The 18,482-nt window shown below is 35.9% G+C and overlaps 1 protein-coding gene across 11 annotated transcripts in view; it reads right to left on the bottom strand.

The window, feature by feature from the left end:
* The window catches only part of MAPK10 (mitogen-activated protein kinase 10), a 324,322-nt gene extending 313,705 nt beyond the window's left edge, over positions 1-10,617 (bottom strand). For 3 of the 11 annotated variants that reach the window (XM_054591778.1, XM_054591781.1, XM_054591771.1), the window contains exons 1-2: positions 10,185-10,617; positions 5,134-5,248 (exon numbers count right to left, since the gene is read on the bottom strand). Coding sequence is in view for 2 of the 11 variants with exons in the window: in XM_054591770.1 (XP_054447745.1) it covers positions 10,185-10,214 (30 nt within the window). In the remaining 9 variants the exon portion in view is untranslated. Of the gene's footprint in view, positions 1-5,133; positions 5,249-8,194; positions 8,259-8,630; positions 8,669-9,506; positions 9,598-10,184 lie in introns of those variants that run through there. The other 8 variants (XM_054591779.1, XM_054591776.1, XM_054591770.1 and 5 more) reach the window with 6 other exon arrangements.
* Positions 10,618-18,482: the final 7,865 nt, after the last annotated feature.

Raw genomic sequence — 18,482 nt, 5'->3', positions numbered from 1 at the left:
GGACACTGAAAAGAGAAATTAAGGAAGATACAAATAAATGGAAGCATATACCATGTTCACAGATTTGGAAGAATTAACGTCATTAAAATGACCATACTACCCAAAGCAATCTATAGACTCAATGCAATCCCTATCAAAATACCAATGACATATTTCACAGACATAGAACAAATATTTCAAAAATTTATATGGAACCAAAAATGACCCCAAATAGCCTCAGCAACTTTGAGAAAAAAAGAACAAAGTGAGAGGGATCACAATACCTGATATCAAATTATATTGCAAGGCCACTGTAATCAAAACAGTCTGATACTGGCATAAGAACAGACATATAGATTAATGGAAAGGAATAGAGAGCCCAGAAATAAACCCATGTCTCTATGGTGAATTAGTATTTGACAAAAGGAACAGGACCATGAAATAGAATAAAAATAACCTCTTCAGCAAATGGTGTTAGGAGATCTGGACTGGTACATGCAAAAAACTAAAACTAGGTGACCAACTTATGCCATACACCAGAATGAACTCAAGATGGATAAAAGACTTAAATGTAAGCTGGGATATCATAAAAGTCCTAGAGGAAAGCATAGGCAGAAAATTTTCAAATATCCCATGCAGCAATATTTTCACCGATATGTCCCCTAGAGCCAAGGGGCATAAAGGAAAGAATAAACAAATGGGACTTCATCAAAGTAAAAAGCTTCTGCTTAACTAAAGGAAACATCATCAAAATGAAAAAGGAACCAACTATATGGCAAAACATATTTGCCCATCATAACTCAGACAAGAGTTTGGATCTCCAAAATATATAAAGAATTCATATGGCTCAACACCAGGAAGACAGTCAATCCAATAAAAAAATGGGCAAAGGACCTGGACAGGTACCTCTCCAAGGAGAAGACACAGAGGGCCCAGAGACATAAGAAAGGATACTCAACATCACTAGCCATCAGAGAGATGCAAATTGAAACCATAATGAGATATCACATCACACCAGTCAGAATGGCCATCATTAACAAATCAACAAGCCACAAGTGCTGGTGAGGATGCGAAGAAAAAGAAACCCTAGTGCACTCTTGGTGGAAAAGTAGACTGATGCAGCCACTGTAGAAAACAGTATGGAATTTCCTCAAAAAACTAAAGATGGAACTGCCTCTTGACTCAGCAATTCCACTACTGGGATTCTACCCTGAGAATCCTGAAACACCAATTTAAAAGAACTTATGCACCCCAATATTCACAGCAGTGTTATTTACAATAGCCAAGTGCTGGAAACAGGCTAAATGCCCATCAGTAAATGAGTGAATCAAAAAACTGTGGTACATTTACACCTTGGAATACTACACAGCAAAAAGAAAGAAGGAACTCCTACATTTAATGACAACATGGTTGGAACTGGACACTATTATGCTAAGTGAAATAAGCCAGGCAGTGAAAGAAATATGCCTTATGATCTCACCTATAATGTCACCAGAACTTAATGAACAAAACAAATAAGCAAAATAGAACCAAAGGCATGGAAACAAGGAACAGACTGACAGTGACCAGAGGAGAGGGGGTAGGGGGAGGAGGAGGAGAAAAAAAGGGGAAGGATCTAGTCAAGGAACATGTATGGGTGACCCATGAACATGAACCACAGGGTGGGGGGTTGACTCTTTGAATGGTGAGGGGGCAGATGGATGGGGCAGGGGAGAGCAACAGGGGAAATATTGGGACAATTGTAGCAGAACAACAGGAAAATAAAATTAACAAAATAAAAGTGAAACTCTAAAAAAAATCCTTCCTCTTCACCCATGACATTCATTACTGAGTCCAGTTGCTTTGTATTTATGTCCTACTGCTGATTCTCAGTTTCTGCCCTTGTTCTTTTTTAATTGGACTTTTGCAATAGCACCTTAAGTATTCTTTCTGGTTCCAATCTAATCACTTTATGTACGCTATCCAATAAATTGAGGAACTCTGGAGTCAGAAAGACCTGGGCTTGAATGCTAAGTCCACTATTTCTTAGCTGTGTGGTTGCTAGCAAGTTATTTAACACCCTTAAACCTGAGTTTCCTTACCTGTAAATCATAAAAATGATAGAAAGATTAAATGTTTGTAAGTGTTTAGCACAGTGCTTATTACATAATAAAAACTCAATAAGTGCTAGGTATTATTTTGAAACACAAATCTCATAAAGATTTGAGCAGGCACTTCACAAAAGAGGAAAATCAAATGGCCAATAAAAAATGAAAAGATCTTCATTAGTAATCAGCAAAATGCAAATTAATAATAAGTGCAATTATATATCCATATGATTAGGATAATTTAAGAACTTAGAAATCAAGTGCTGATAAAGACATAGACTTCTCATACATTGCTGATAGAACTAATTAGAAAAAATATTTTAGCATTATTTAGAAAAACTGAATGTGCACATTCCCCAAAATTCAGTTCATTTCCTTGATATTTATCCTAGAGAGGCCCCTATACATGTATACTAACATCTATGATCAATTGTATATATATATATAGCATAATATATACTTAATAACTTTATTATAAACATGTTTATTAAATAAATACATATAACTCAGGTAATATATGTTAGTATAGGTAATACTGAAATAATCCAAAAGTCCATTAACAGTATAATAGATAAATAAATTTGGTATACTCATGGAACAGAATACTCTACAACAATTTACATGAATAAACGTCATGTGTCAATATAGAAGAAGAATTGTACAATGTTTAGCAAAATTAGGTGATTAAGAATATAATATGATTGCAAGATGGAAAATCTACAAAGAAAAGTAAGGATTTAATTTGCATCTCTGTGATGGCTAGTGATGCTGGAACTGGAGAGCATTATGCTAAGTGAAATAAGCCAGGCATGTGAAAGACAAATACCATGTGATCTCATCTCTAAGTGGCACCTAATCAACAAAGCAAGCAGGCAAGGAAAATATGACCAACAGCTTTGAAAGAAAAAAGAAACCGATAGTAACGAGAGGGAAGGAGGGAGGTGAGCAATGGGGAAAGAAGGGGAAGGGTCAAATCAAGGAACATGTATAAAGGACCCATGGACAAAGCCAAAGTGGGGAAAGGTTGAGGGTGGGAGGCGGGAATGGGTAGGGTGGAGGAAAATGGTGGCAGGGAAAATGGAGGCAACTGTACTTGAACAACAATAAAAAAAGAAAGAAAAAAGAGAAATAAGGAAACAAGTAAAACAAAAGGCAGGGTAGTGCTTAACAGTTACCTCTAGTGAGGAAGGAAAAGCATGTGATCTTAAAGGAGCACACAGAGCCACACTGGGAGTCTATTAATAAGACTCCCAGTTGTATGGTGTTTCCTTTATAATTATTCCTTTAATTGTGTTTTTTTCATACATTCTTCTATGTGCATGACCTTTCACAATTAAAAAAATAAATGTGATCATGTCAATTTCCTTCTTAAAATCTTTCAAAAGTTCTTGATTGTTAAATAAAATCCAGACTCCTTATCTTCTTCTAAGAAGTCCTGTATTATACATTTCCTGTGTCCCTCTTCACCTCCTCCACCCCCATTTATGCCCCAGCAGAGTAAATGACTCCTAGTGGCCCCCCAAAACAATCATGCTCTCTCATGCCTATGGACCCTTGAAAAATGCCCCCACTGCTCTGCTTCCTCTGTCTGGCTAACCTCTTTATTGTCCTTAACATTCAACCAAGATATCTTTCCCTCCAGTAAGCCTTCCTTGACAAATTTCCATCTGTATTAGCCTCTTCTCTGCTGCACTTCCTTTACCACCTCCTGTCTGACTATTAATAGCCTTGTATAAGTACCACGCTGTTTAGATGCTCTCTCTCCCTTTTAATGGCATACTTTATTGTGTTACACCTTTAGGCTGAAAGTTCCTTTAATGCAGGCATAGTCTCTTTTACCTAGCCCAAGAGCTAAGGATGACATCTACATCACCGATTCTCAAAAAATGCATGCATAATGAATAAATGTAAAAGATGGCGCAATATAATATATGTCCTTTACATTACTGGGAATAACATGACTCAAATATTGAGTTCAGCAATATGAAATTGCCCTTATTTTACACTGAAAATGGTTGATTGTTGGCAATTTAATGCATGTTGACTAAGCACAGAATAGAGACTATTACATTTCCTTTCTCAATATAACTGTAAGCAGACTGTAATGAAAATCATGATGTGAAACATGTATAGGGTTAATTTCATCAGTTTTCTGCAGTTACAGGTTATACATTAACTCACAGGCCAGCCTACCTACTCCAAGTTATATAAGCCACTAAGCAACTGAAAGAAAGCTATTGATCACTAGCCCCAAACAGCTCCTATTGCAGTCCTACGAGCACCACTGTCATGTGCTTTTTCTCAAAGATGTAATTTGACAGATAACTGGTTCTTCTTTGCTGGAGTCTATTGTTTATTGACTTTGGTGAATGCGAAACATCAAGTATTTGATAAAAAAATATATTTTCCTGTGTATGCTGATACATTTATAATATTTTTTAAAATTACTCCAACTAGTAGGGCAACTGGATCTATTTTTAATATTGTTTTATCAGGCAAAAAGATTTGTAGGCTAAAATATACGTAAATTGAGTTTTAGAAAGCTATGATGTGATTTCTCTTCCCTTATTTCTAAAGATCTAAATGAATGTACCTATATGTGTATGTGTTCATATGTGTAGGAATATATATACATATATATGTGAAAGGAATTGAGCATTATAATTTAGTTCAGAATCAATTCTTTACTTGAGGGGATGAACTGGTAACTATAGAATTACGTGGCAAATACTAAAACCACTGAATAATACTCTTACCTAGCTGTTACTCAACCACGTGAAATTGTTCATTGCAGCCATCTTACGTAGGCTGGTATCATCCAGGGAGATAGCATCATGCTGTTATGCAATGCACTCATGCACCTCAAGAGCTCATGCTGCTATCTGTGGTATTAATAGCACCGCACTACCAGCTAAACATTCTAATTACTGATTTTCACTTCTTTAGTGACATTTTTTAGAGAAGTATTTCTTCAGATCCATACACTAAATCATAAGCAATATATTTTTTAAGTTGTTCCTATAGATCATGTTTCCTGCTAAGGAACATTTTCAAATTCACAACTCACCACTGCTTGTATGGGTTCTCATCTATAGGAAACGGATCTAATTCAACAGCTTCTTGCATGTGTTGCCATAATGAAGATCTGAGATGATCCTGCCACTGGTGTTTCTCATACTAGCCTAAAATCCAAGCAAAAATACAGGCAAGGTTGATTTTAACATTTAAATGGGAATTTTTACCTGCATTGAGAAAACCAAACAACTGAGAAGACAGTTCGTGATGGGTGACATGGGGCGGGGGAGCCAGAGGGGAGTAAAACATCTTGAGGTAGTTCTCTCTGCACAGTTACCACAAGCACAAGAACTGTGGTTTACCAACGCCAGAGTAGCTGGTATTTTAAAATCTGAACATAAGCCAAATTAGTATTGCTATTTTGGGTGATGTGATACTTGGTTCTGTGACATAGACTTGGGTTTTTTGATACAAGCCACCCTACTAAGCTTCAACTGGGACAGCCCCACTGTCACATGTTTGCATATTCTACTTTTCATGTAAGATTTCACTGGAACAATGGGTTCCTTGGTTACTGATAAAAGGACTGAGACCAAAGTTGGTCTGAAGCAGAAAAGTGGCCTGTATGCAGTTTTTCCATAATCTGATCATAACCAAAAGTAGGTTTGTAACTTCAATCTATTACTGCTACTTTTCGACATTGGACCAGGTTCTCCAGCTCTGTACCAGTTTCTAATGTTCTACCCATCATCAAACACAAGTTTTGCTTTCTAGTTTGGAAAGTATGGTCACCACACCCAAAACAAACCCGCTCTGCTCCAAATAAGACTCCTTTTCTTGGCAAGGGGCTAGCAAAGGCTTCTAGGAGTTCCTCCCAAGCGCTTTCGGCCCCCAGGCCATCCCCAAGTGGCCCCAGGGTCACCACCACCAATTCAGAGGAGCTGAATTTCTTTCTCCTCTGAATTCCTAATACACTTCTCATCAAATCATAAATTGTATCATCATATACCATCCTTGTTATTTAATCTCACCTCCCTAAATGAATATAAGGTCTCAAAGGTCAGAAACTATATTACTGTTTCACAAACTCTGCCACCCATAGCCCTTACCAGAGAACTGTGGACATGGGAGACACTGATTCAAGGAATATTTATGGTGCCCGTACTATGTGCCAAATAGACAGAGAATATAATTTAGTAAGTTATACAGGAAACATAGAAATAAGAAATAATTGTATTGTGTAATAAGGCTTGTGACAGGTAGTACAGATGCTGAATAAACATTATCAAATAAACAAGCTTATAAGCTTTTCTTTACTATCATTGCTTTTAAATCCTATTTTCAACATATGAGAAGGGGATAATCACTTAAAGAAACATTTTCAGGAAGCAGATGAAGGACCCAGGACATCCGAAAACCAGGAAGCAGTTTTACTTCTATAAAGACAAGCCACTGAAATGAATTTCTAGTACTTGTATGTCACTACTGCGGTTTGTTTTCTTTTTCCTGCTTTTTAACAAACACACACATACACAATGTAGCAAAAATCCTGTTTATCACTGTGCAGGCCACTCTGCAACTGCCTAGTGGTCCTATAGGGGAACTTCATTTCACACCTGCAAGGCATAGCATGTTTGAGAGCAACTGTGGGTTAGGAATGCTTTTAAGGAACCTTCAGTCATTTCTTTTGCCACTCAAAACTCTATTTTCCATTTCCAGAAGCCCATGGGTTTTCCATCTCTGATTCACCAGGGATAAGAACACTGAGAAAGGCCACAGTGGCTTGTTAGGCATCCAAAACATCAATTCAACTAAAAAAAAAAAAAACTTTACCAAAAATGAATATAAAATTGGGGTCCACTTTTCAAACCAAAATATCTCTATTTAAAGATTTTTTAGCATCACCTGTGGTATCCAATTAAATTTTCCACCAAGATTCACAGTAAGAAATAAAGCTTTCCTCCATTAAATAAAGATGGGGGAAGAAGATTAATACCTAAAACATACAGCAGACAGATTTTTCACTTCCCTCTCTTCGCATTAATTTTTTTCATAAGGACAGACCATAGTCAAGCTGAAAAATCTTTATTCAAAACTTTACAACTTTGCTATGAAAAAATGAACAGAGAGGTAAATTTCTGGAAATCAAAGCTCAAATTCTAAATTATATTTTCTCTTTCAAACAATCAATATGCAGCATGATCTTTTATCTGAATCAGCAACAGTGTGTCACCTCAGATTTATGAAATGCAATAAATGTATCTAATATGGGAAAGAAAGGAATGGATTCTGTTCTTTACCAATAAGCATCACCCCCATTAGTCTATAGGCCCAACTTTTTCTACAAGTCCTTGGTCCTCAGAAGGTGTAAGAAACCCAAGTGTGGTAGGAAGGCAGTCCTCGGGCTGCAACAAATACAGCATTGTACTCCTTTCTTGTCATTACTGGACACTTTTTGCCTGTTTTTGCATAAGTGTTGCAATGTCCAACCAAAAGATTAAAAGACATTGGGGAGAAAATAGTAGGGGCAATTGAGAAAAAAAAAATTAAATGTCAATTTGTTTCCTATTATTCTTATGGAAGGAATTCTCTCTTGTTTTGAGTCTATTATTCTCATAAGCAACTGAGCAATCATTCTATCTGAACGCACCAATTCCATGCAAAGCCTTTAGCTACAAATGTCACCTGAAGCCAGACGAGAGCAGGAAAGGCAAGCATCTGCACCCTGTGTCTAACAAACAGGAAAACCTCCAGTTAGTCTTTGTCTTTTATCATTAGTATTAAAATACTTTTTCACTAAGATTACATCTTTTAAAAAAGGATTAATTTATATAACGCCACAATAAAACAATACGTTTTTTTAAAAACCCTTTAATTATAGGAGGCTTTATCTGAAACATGGGAGGCTTGTTCACATTACTTAGGTCAGAAAGATCCCTTTTGCTTGTGATTTTCCTATAGGATATACTAACAAAAAAAAACCTACAAATTTTCCTGCAGTTTAAAAATACGTATATTTTGTACCATCCACAATCAAATCTCAGTTCATTCTAACCTTGAAAAATATTGATCATGACTATGAAACTATTAAATACAAATAGCTGCAGACATACCAGACAATGACAGCAAAAACACACTTGTCCCTCTGGGATCTGTTCATAAACATCCCCTTCCAGCATGGCAAATGCACTCCTCCCAACACCAGATGCTGTTCTGGGGCAACCAGGCAAGAAGCTAGAGGCAGCTGATTTTTCTACTCTACATAAATTTCTCACTGCCTCATCATCAAAAATCTTTTTACCGAAACTGCGAAGATTTTATAACACCAGGAGTCCATCAAATTAAAGATACTTTGCAAGAACAGGAGGGAATGATGTGCAAATGGGAAGCATAAAGACTCTTTAATATCTAAGGTCAAATTATCTTTGTCGTATGACTTTCTGGTTCCTTGTGGGGGCGAGAAAATTCAATTTGCTCTATGTGGTACAATAAGCTAATCCAGGACTTTCTGTCTAAGGATGGCATCAAGGTAGAGAAGGAAATACCTACCAGAGCAGCAAAACTGTTACATCCAAACTAGCCAACCCCTAAAATGCAAGGATTCGAAAGTGGAGTCAGAAGCTTGTGAGCTCATTCATGAGCATCTCTTTCTATATACAACATATATGCTTGCATAAGGCATAAAATTTACAGAAGCCTCTCTTTGAGAAATGGTCATTCCTGCAACCATTTTTAACCCAACGTTCAGCATTCTGTGAGCTTTCCCAGGGTTCAACAACTAGCAGAGGAATACAGGGAGAAATCAGACCTTGGGCTGGCAGTGCCTGGTGCACTTATACCCATTTTCCTTCCATCTGAGTGTGGCCTGTCCCACATGACTTAGCCTGCCTCTTTCCAGTTTGTTCATAAAAGTTATCATCAACAGACCGGCAGCGGGCAGGGCTGCTGTACAGACCCTGTCTGGCCCTGCAGCAAAGACAGCCGTGTAAACAACCTTGTGATTGCTTCAGAGCTGGCTGTCTTGGGATAAGCCATTCTTTCTGTGGCTAAACTGCAATATCCCAGGAAGTTCTGCCTTTAAAGGGGTTGCAGCAGAGACTCAGTATCTAGATTTAAATGTAGATGGGGGGGGGGGATAAATATATGTGGATATACATAATTTTCTTGAAATATCTCTAACCTTGATTAACTTGAAAGCTTTCCAAAAAATCACATTTATTTTGCTGCAAACACAAACATATAAATTCTGATAATTATATTGCCATGCTCATTTCTGATGATATATCTCACCCCCCCCCCCCCCAAAAAGCTCTGACATTTCTAGGGGACACAGTCCCAGCACAGAATACCTGGGAATCATGCCATTTAAAAAAAAAATGCTGCCTGCTGTGACTAGGAGATCACTTTCTTAAAGGGACCCCTTACCTATATGACTGCAGTGCCAATGTTTCCTCTTATGTCGAAGCTGATTCCTGTTCTCTGTTCCTCTCCCCAGCCCAAATTTAGCCTAGTGCTTCTGCAAGAGTAATGCCATTAGTTTTGCAACTAAAATATATAAATAGCATTCTCAACTACAATATGTATATATATGTCCCAAAATATTTATTAAGTTACACCTCTCAGGAAGTAAATATAAATGCATCCTGAAGACATGATTTTTAATGTTTTAGGGAACCCATAGCATTTTTTGGATATGGGACTGAGGCCAGCACTTCTAACAAGCACAGCTGTTCTCCTGTTCATATTAATTCTCTCCTTCTCTCTCTCTCTCTCCTATCTCTGTTTCTCTCTCTTCCCTTCTGTAGCTCTGCACTGGTCTAAAAATCCCTGGTCACAATAAGAAACCTCCCTCCCACCCTCTGCCAACCCTCACTCCAAACAGAAAGGTTCCAATACTACCAAGTCAGGGGAGAGATGCTCCGCAAAGAAGGGAAGGCTGGTGGTTTTTTGCCTTAGAGGTAGTTCACTTCATTAGCCTGCTTTCCACTTCATCTTTACCCCTCTACCATGCTAGTTCTCCCACCCTACCAGGAGCAATTAATAGAAAACACCACACCCTCCAAAAATCAGGTTAGAACCCAGAATGAGCAAAGAGCCACCTACCATTCCGTGCTTCAGAACTACGATCCTCATCCAGCAGTGTTTGCCCCAGAAATCCTCCCTACTTGTTTTTCATTAACCACATCCCAAACTGTTATAAGGAGCAGATTCTTTGGAGGTGGGAAAATTATTTAAAATTAATGATGGACAAGTGATTTCCAAGAAAACCCAATCTTAAAGTCACTCAAGCCCCTAAGAATTGAGGGGTGAGGAGAAAAAAGGAAAATTGTAAAAATGAAAAAAGAAAAGAAAATGGTAAGCATATAACAGGCACCACCCACCCCCATAAAAATAAAAAGAGAAGGGAAGATTTTTAAAAAGAAGAAGAAGAGTGGCTTGCTGAATCACCCTCTTTCACTGCCTGGAAACCATTGTGCAGCGTGATGCTGCCTGTACCATTGTGGAACCTACCAGAGGAGACGGACAGAGGGCTTGGGGAATGGGGTTGCTATGGCAACTGAAAGGAGCACACATGACGTCAAAGCCCAGAGAGGTCTGGGGAGGGGTAAGAGGGGGAAAGGGAAAGAGGAAAAAGTCTATGTGCGGCTACAGCTCCTGTGTTTTCCGGCGAAATGAGGACCAGGCAAAATGGAAAGGAACAGGGTTTCTTGGCAGCCGCTATCCACAACTACGACATCAGACAGCCAGTCTGCACAACCCGGAGAAACAATCGGCTCCATGCAGCCCTGGCCCTGTACACAGCCGCGCTGAGGAACAAATGCCCGCAGTCCAAAACACCATTGGAAATACAGGCTAGCTCTTCTTTTCCACTAGCTCAGCTTTTTGCAAACAGCAGGCACAAAGAGAGACATATAGTATCTGAAAACGCCAAAGCAAACGAAGATGATCATCACCTCAGAGGGGATGTGAGCACTTCAATCCCGCCTGAACCCCACAGATCATTTGCACAGCACTGTTCCTTTTCTGTTTCTCTTGTTTTTAATAAAAGTCCTAAATAAACACCCACTAGATGAAATTCAACAAAGTTATTCTTAGACTGCAATTTGAATGTGGAAGCAAAATGCAGATAATTTGAGTTAATAAATCAGGGCTGGCTCTTTTTTTTTTTTTTCTTAAGTACAGATAATTCTGTGGAAAACTAATACAAATTACATTATTACTATTTGGGGCAAATATCTCAATTTTATTTAAGGAATTTTACTTGTTTTTGACTGTTAGAATATATTTTTAAGTCTCCATACAGTTTTACTACCTACAAATAATAGTATTTTTGAATGAGAGCATTTGACTATTTCCACTACCAAGGAAATTTACCAATTTCTTTTAACATTTTAAAAATTTTTTTACATAAGGAAAATTTTCAGTACATATTTGGCCTAACCAGCCTCAGCCCAAGGACGTCTCAAGTTAACTAATCTAACCAAAAAATTTTTTTGCTTTAACAACTTTGTGGGGGGTTCCTATCTATTGCAACCAAGCAGTGCTGAGTTTTATATTGCATATTATGTTTTCGAACTATTTTACTTACAAGAATAAGGAGCTTCTTCCGCATGTTAACAAAAAGATATAACATGCAACAGATATAAAGGAAGCAGTAATTGTAGACACTGAAACACATAAAACTGCACGAGACCACGTCAGGTTTTGTGGTGGAGGCTTTTGCTGCGGCAGTTATTTTATTCAGGAGGGAATCTAGAAAAGAAAGTCTTAAATGAGTTTCCTCAATTTTTAGTCCATTGAACAAATTTTTGGATATTGCTTACTCTAGTAATCAACAAGAATCTGTTGATTATTAACTTTTAGCCTTGGCAATTGGCCCACCTACAAGATGACTAAGTCTCAAGCAAAAAATTGTACTAATTAGCCAAACAACTTTATAGTACAATGTAATTGGCATTCATACTTTTAAGTTATTATATCCTAAGTTTGGATTTCAGAAGTAAGTTCCCAGTAACTGGATATCAATGAAGAAAACATGAAGTTTAAATTCTTACCTCACATTGCAAAGATAAAAACTAACTCAAGTTATGCGCTGAAACATAAAAGCTAAAAATCTATAAAACTACTAGAATAAAATGTATCTTTTTGAAGGAAAAATAGCTTTCTGATCTTGGAGTAAGCAAAGATTTTTTTAGGACTCAGAGTACTCGTCATAATAGGACAAAAAGGCTTAATCAAAATTAAAAGTTTCTACTTGTCCAAAATAAACATTAAGAAAATGAAAAAACAAGCCACAGACTAAAAGAAAATATTCTTGATAAATATATCAGAAAATACTCTTGATATACACAAATTCTGGACTACATAAAAATATCCTAACTAAGCGATAAAAACAATTTCATTTAATGGGCAAAAGCCTTGAGCAGGCACTTAACAAAGGAAGATTTATAAATAGTCAATAGGTATATAAAAAAGTATTCAGCATCATTGGTCATCATAGAAATGCAAATTAAAACCGTAACAAATGTCATTTCAAGCCCACAAAAATGATTAAAATTAAAAAGACTAACAACACTAAATTTTGGCTAAGATATGGAGAAACCACAACTCTTCCACATTAATGATGGAAGTATAAAATGGTAAAACTACTCTAGGAAATGGTTTGGCAGGGTTTTTTTAATGATAAACATACACCCATAGGATGACTTAACAATTCTATTTATTGTCAACCAAGAGAGTAGGACCGTATGTCCATAAAAAACTTTCATATAAATGCTTGTGCTAGTTTTATTTATAAATGATAAAGATTGGAAACAACTCAAAGTATATCAACAAGAGAATGGATAAATTATTGTGTATTCATGTAATAGAATACTATTATATAATTAAAAATTGGCAAATATAAATGAGTTAAAATGAACCTTTTTCCATTTTGTATTGATTCTTGACCATTAAGTTACACAAATGATAGATATCAACATTGTTCATAGATTTTGGGGTGGATTTTACAATATAGGGATTTAATTAACATTCATTTCAGTAATACTTTGATGATTAAAATGATCTATCTTCTAAGTTGATTATATACAGTATCGAAAAATTAATTCCTAAACTTATATCATTTAATACAAGTTAATTTTTAAAAAATCAACACCAAAACAGATCCAATATCTTATTGGATAAAACCAAAACTTTTTATTTAAAACCTACAAAATGATGATTCCAATGTAAGTCTCTGTTGTCATTTCTCAATCCGATGCAAAATGTTTTAGAGCCTCCGCTTCCAAAAATATACATTTTTTAATCAAAAGAAAGAATAAAAAAGAACAGATACCTTTTGATATCATTGCATTAGCCAGCCACTATGCTCATGTGGTTCCACCTACCATGTAAAGTCCCACAAAAGTATCTCCTTCCTTTCATTTGGTATTTACAATAATGTATTTTGTATTACTTTTATTTTATGAGTGTATAATATCTTACCTTAAATTTGATTGTAACTTAATTCTCTTTATTTCTCATTGTCTTTCCTGAAAGTTTCCTTTTCCAGCATATCTTCTTACACATGGTAGGTGATCAGTAAACAGTTATTGTTCATTATAATTATCTGTGATTATATAATGCTTTTTAACAGCTATGAAAACTTTTTATCTCAAATATTACTATGGAATGTTAAATTTTATCAAATGTTAAAGGAGGTAACCCCTGTTAATAATATTACATATTGAAACTTCAAACTCCTTTCAAAGCATTTTCAAATAGAACTGTATTTAATCTAGAAGTTTGACTCGAATTCTATCAATACTATCATCATAAGAGTTTTGGAAAGAAGAGTTTTAATTGAATAAATGAATGTAAGTTCTTTTTTATAAAAGTACAGAACTGTATTTAGTATCCCTCATATACAGGTTTATTGATTTAATGGGATAGGACTGAAGATGTTCAGGAATATTTACTGTTCTCCAAGCAAGCAGATCCCTTTTCCATTATAAATTAAGTCTTTGGGATAGTACATGTTCAAGATGAACTACTGAGACCTGCAACAACATAGATGAATCTCCAAAACATTATGCTAAGTGAAAAAATTATACAAAAGAGAATATTTACTGCATAAGTCAACTTATGTAAAGTTCTAGAATAAACAAAACTATTCTATAGTGATGGATATCAGAAATGTGATTGGGGGAGGCACACAGCTGAGGCCTGTATTGAGGACAAGAGGGAAATTTCTAGAGTGATGAAAATATTCTACATCTTGATAGAGGTGTGAGTTGTTGCATAAGTGTAAGCACTTGTTAAAACTCTTCAAAGTGTAACTCTTAAGATCAGTGCATTTTACTCTATTAAATTAAATCACTGTTTATAAATTTTTTCAATCAATTTCCAAGAGAAAAACTGCTGAGTAAGCAATAAGTTAGAGTTCCCTTACCTGTAAATCTGGTCCTCATACCTTAAATCCTAATTATGCAGTCCAAGCAGATCCAGCAATAAGAAAGGCCAGGCTCGGAGTCACCAGGATATTGAGAGATCTAGAAACCTTGTGTAATGAGGCAGACAATTGGTAGGAGTTTAAAAACAAGAAATGAAAATTCAGATATTAAAAAACAGATTGTTTGGAAATGCCTATGAGAATCAGATTCCTAGGTTCCACTCTAGGGACTATCACTCAGTGTCAAGATTCAAGTCTCTTGAGGACATGAAGGTACTGAAGAATTGGCTTTCCAACAGTAAATGAATGTCAAGGGACTCGGAAATAGAGGAAACTAAATGAATCAAGTCAGTGAAATTATAGTGTCAAATAAGAATTCAATTTCTGAATCCTAGCCTCAAGTGCCTGGGGTGGGGGCAGGAGGTAGGGGTGCTGGTAGCAGTAGAACAAACTAAAGTCTGCGTTCTAAGGTCTCTTATTGAAACTCATCCGAGAGTAGGGTGACTAACTCGGCCCCATTTGCCACGGACTTCCCAAGTTTTAGCAAGTCCTGCATCCCAAAAAACCCCTCTGTCTCAGGCAAACTACAAAGGTTGGTCACCCAGCCTTTGTAGATGCTAGATACCTGGCATCTAGAATGGATTTGAACCTTCATGAAAATTAAAGGTCCCAGGTGGAAAAAAAAAGTAACAAAAAAGTAAGAGTTCCTTGTGACAGTAATGTGGTTAAAGAGGAGTATCACCTAGCTATACTTTTTAAAAAAATAGATTACTATGCCATGAATTAGGATGGTGGCAAAAGGATGCAAATGTTTTGATAAACACAAGCAAAATTATGAAAGATAAGTCAATAGAGTTCGGTGAGTGAATGAATATTAGGGAACTGCAGAAGGTCAGTTTTGACTTAGATTCACTATCATTTCAAAATACATAATAATATCTTCTCTCAGAAAGTCAGTCATGTATTTTTCATGATGTTTCCACTTGGGGAACACTTGTCCTTCGCAAAATTATTCCAGACTTCAAAAGTTTCAGAGATGCTGTATATGCTATTTCCCTTTTGGAAAGTCATATTGCACATTACAAAATTAAAACTCTAGGAAAGCTTGAAGTTAAAAAGAAACATTTTAGTTTCCCAAAATTAAAATTATATCACAAAATAATTTCTCAAGTGCAGTTTTTAATTAATATCTTATCATTCTGTTAGATAAGCATAGGGCCAACAGCTAACCATGCCCATAATGATCTTAAGTGGAGTGTACTCAAAATGTGAATGGCTCCTCATATGATCCAGCAATTTCATTTCTAGGTATTTATTTGAAAACAAAAACAACAGTAACTTGGTTCATGCACCCATGTTCATTGAAGCATTATTTATAATAAACAAGATTAGAAACGACTTGTGTCCATTGGCAAATGAATGGGTAAAGAAAATGTGGTGCATATATACAATGGAATATCATTCATCCATAAAGAAGAATGAAATTTGCAACAACGTGGGTAGACCTAGAGTGCATTATGTTAAGTGAAATAAATCAGACAGGGCAAGACAAATACTGTATGACCTCACTTATATGTAGAATCTAAAAACAAAATGAGCCCATTGATACAGAGACTAGGTTGGTGGTTGCCAGAGGCAGGGGAATGGGTGAAATGGGTGAAGGGAGTCAAAAAGTACAAATTTCCAGCTATAAAATAAATAAGTCATGGGGTGACTTGTACAGCATGGTGGCTATAGTTAATAATACGGCATGGCATATTTGACAGGTACTGACAGAGTAGATCTTACAAGTTCTCATTACAAGAAAAAAAATTCTGTAAATACGTATGGTGATGAATGTTGCATTAACTTACTATTGTGATCATTTCATAATATATACAGGTATCAAATAATTGTGTTGTATACCTGAAACTAATGTAGTATTATACATCTGTTATACCTCAATAAAAAATAAAATTAAAATATACCAATGGTACCTAATAAGAATAAACTTTGTCATCTTTTAATACCATAGAAAGAAAAGGGATCTAACTCTGCACTCTTCTTCTTAACTAACAGATTTTATTTTTTAAAACAGTTTTAGGTTTACAGCACAACTGAGCAGAAAAGTACAGAGAATTCCCGTATATCCTGCTCCTCTTCCCACACAGTTTTCCTCATTATTAATATGTTGTGTTAGTGTGATAAAATTGTTACAGTTGATGAACCCGTATTAATATATTATCATTAACTAAAGTCCATAGTTTATATTATGCTCACTCTTTGTATTGTACATTTCTACAGGTTTTAACAAATGCATAATGTCATGTTGTACTCACTTTTCATTTTCCTCCTGCTTAGGAGTCAATTTTACATTCAGGAAACACCTGTGTTCACATCAAAAGAAAGTAGATAAAATTGGTCTGGTGAAAGTTTTTCCTAGAGGACAGAGCATTACTTTTAGAACTTAATGGCAGAAAATGTACTTTGAACCAACTTTTATTAAACTTATAAGAGCATCGAATTTTTTCCCCATTGGGAACATCTATAACTAGCCAAAGTATGTCTCTTTGTGATTAAACATACTCTGATTGTAAATGCAGAATGTACGCTGCAATCAAAATAGCACCGTTGACCCTTGAACAACATGGGAGTCAGGGGCACCAATCTCTTGCACAGTCAAAAATCCACATATAATTTTGACTCCCCAAGAATTTAACTACAAATAGCCTACTGTTAACCAGAAACCTTACCGATAACATAACCAGTTCATAAACACATATTTTGTAAGTTATATACTATATTCTTACAATAAAGTAAGCTAGAGAAAATATCATTAAGAAAATCATAAGGAAGAGAAAATACATTTACATTTATTGAAAAAAAATTGCCTATAAATGGACTTACACAGCTCAAAGCCATGTTATTAAAGGGTCAGCAGTAGTTACACACAGCTTTTCAATATCCTGGTAGACTTTTTTAAATTCTGGATTTAGTTTACAATAATAATGGAGGGCAAATTCATTTTAAAATAATATCAAAGAAGCTTAAGCTTCCTCAGGTAGCAACCGTTTTAAAAAATCTCATTAGAGTATTTGTCTTTTGAACAACAATGCTAATAGAAAATTGTTTCTCTTAGATCCCAGCAGAAGCTGGTTTGTGAGATAAAGAAAAGTTATTCTTGCCAGACATCCTCAGGTTTATCCACACTTCAATCCATGCACATCGGCAGCAATTCCAATTTCCCTTATCCTTGCTTTACCACAGCGCCTCAGGAGCATGACAAAAGCATGGAGACACCACGGATTATATTTGAGTTTGGCCTGGAAATTCAACTTTTTACCACTCGGCAGCAACTCATCTTTGTAAAAAGTCCATTCTTTTCAGCTTTATTTAGGTAAAATTTACAAATAAAATTGTAAGATATTTAAAGTGTACAATGTGATGATTTGATATACATACACATTGTATATCAAATGTGTATGTATATCACATCCTGTGACAGGATTCCCCCATCGAGTTATCACGTTCATCACCGCACATATCCTATTTACCTTGTTTTGCTGATATTTTGTTTATTTGTTTTTTATGAGAACATTTAAGATCTACTCTCTCTGCAAATTTCAGCTATACAATAGAGTGTTATCAACTATAGTCAGCATGTTGTATATACATTAGATCCTCAGACTTTATTCATCTCATAACCAAAAGTGTGTACAATTTACCAACCTCTCCCTATTTCCCCCACCTCCCAGCCCCTCGCAACCACTTTTCCACTTCTGTGAATTGAATACTTGTTTTAGGTTCCAAATATAAATAATACCACATGGCATTTATTTGTCCTTCTCTGTTTGATTTATTTCACTTAACATAATGCCCTTACGGTCCATCCACATCTTCACAAAAAAACAGGATTTCTAAAAGAGTTATTCTCACGCCTGATGACTCACCATTGTAGAGGTCAAAAACAGAGTAGGCTAAACGCTGGGCTA

The sequence above is a fragment of the Pteronotus mesoamericanus genome, unplaced genomic scaffold, assembly GCF_021234165.1.
Source record: "Pteronotus mesoamericanus isolate MK-2021 breed Mesoamerican mustached bat unplaced genomic scaffold, CSHL_Meso_final scaffold_232, whole genome shotgun sequence".
In the NCBI taxonomy this organism is placed as follows: Eukaryota; Metazoa; Chordata; class Mammalia; order Chiroptera; family Mormoopidae; genus Pteronotus; species Pteronotus mesoamericanus.
Note: the sequence above shows the minus strand (reverse complement) of the source record. Positions and strands in the feature narration are given on the sequence as shown.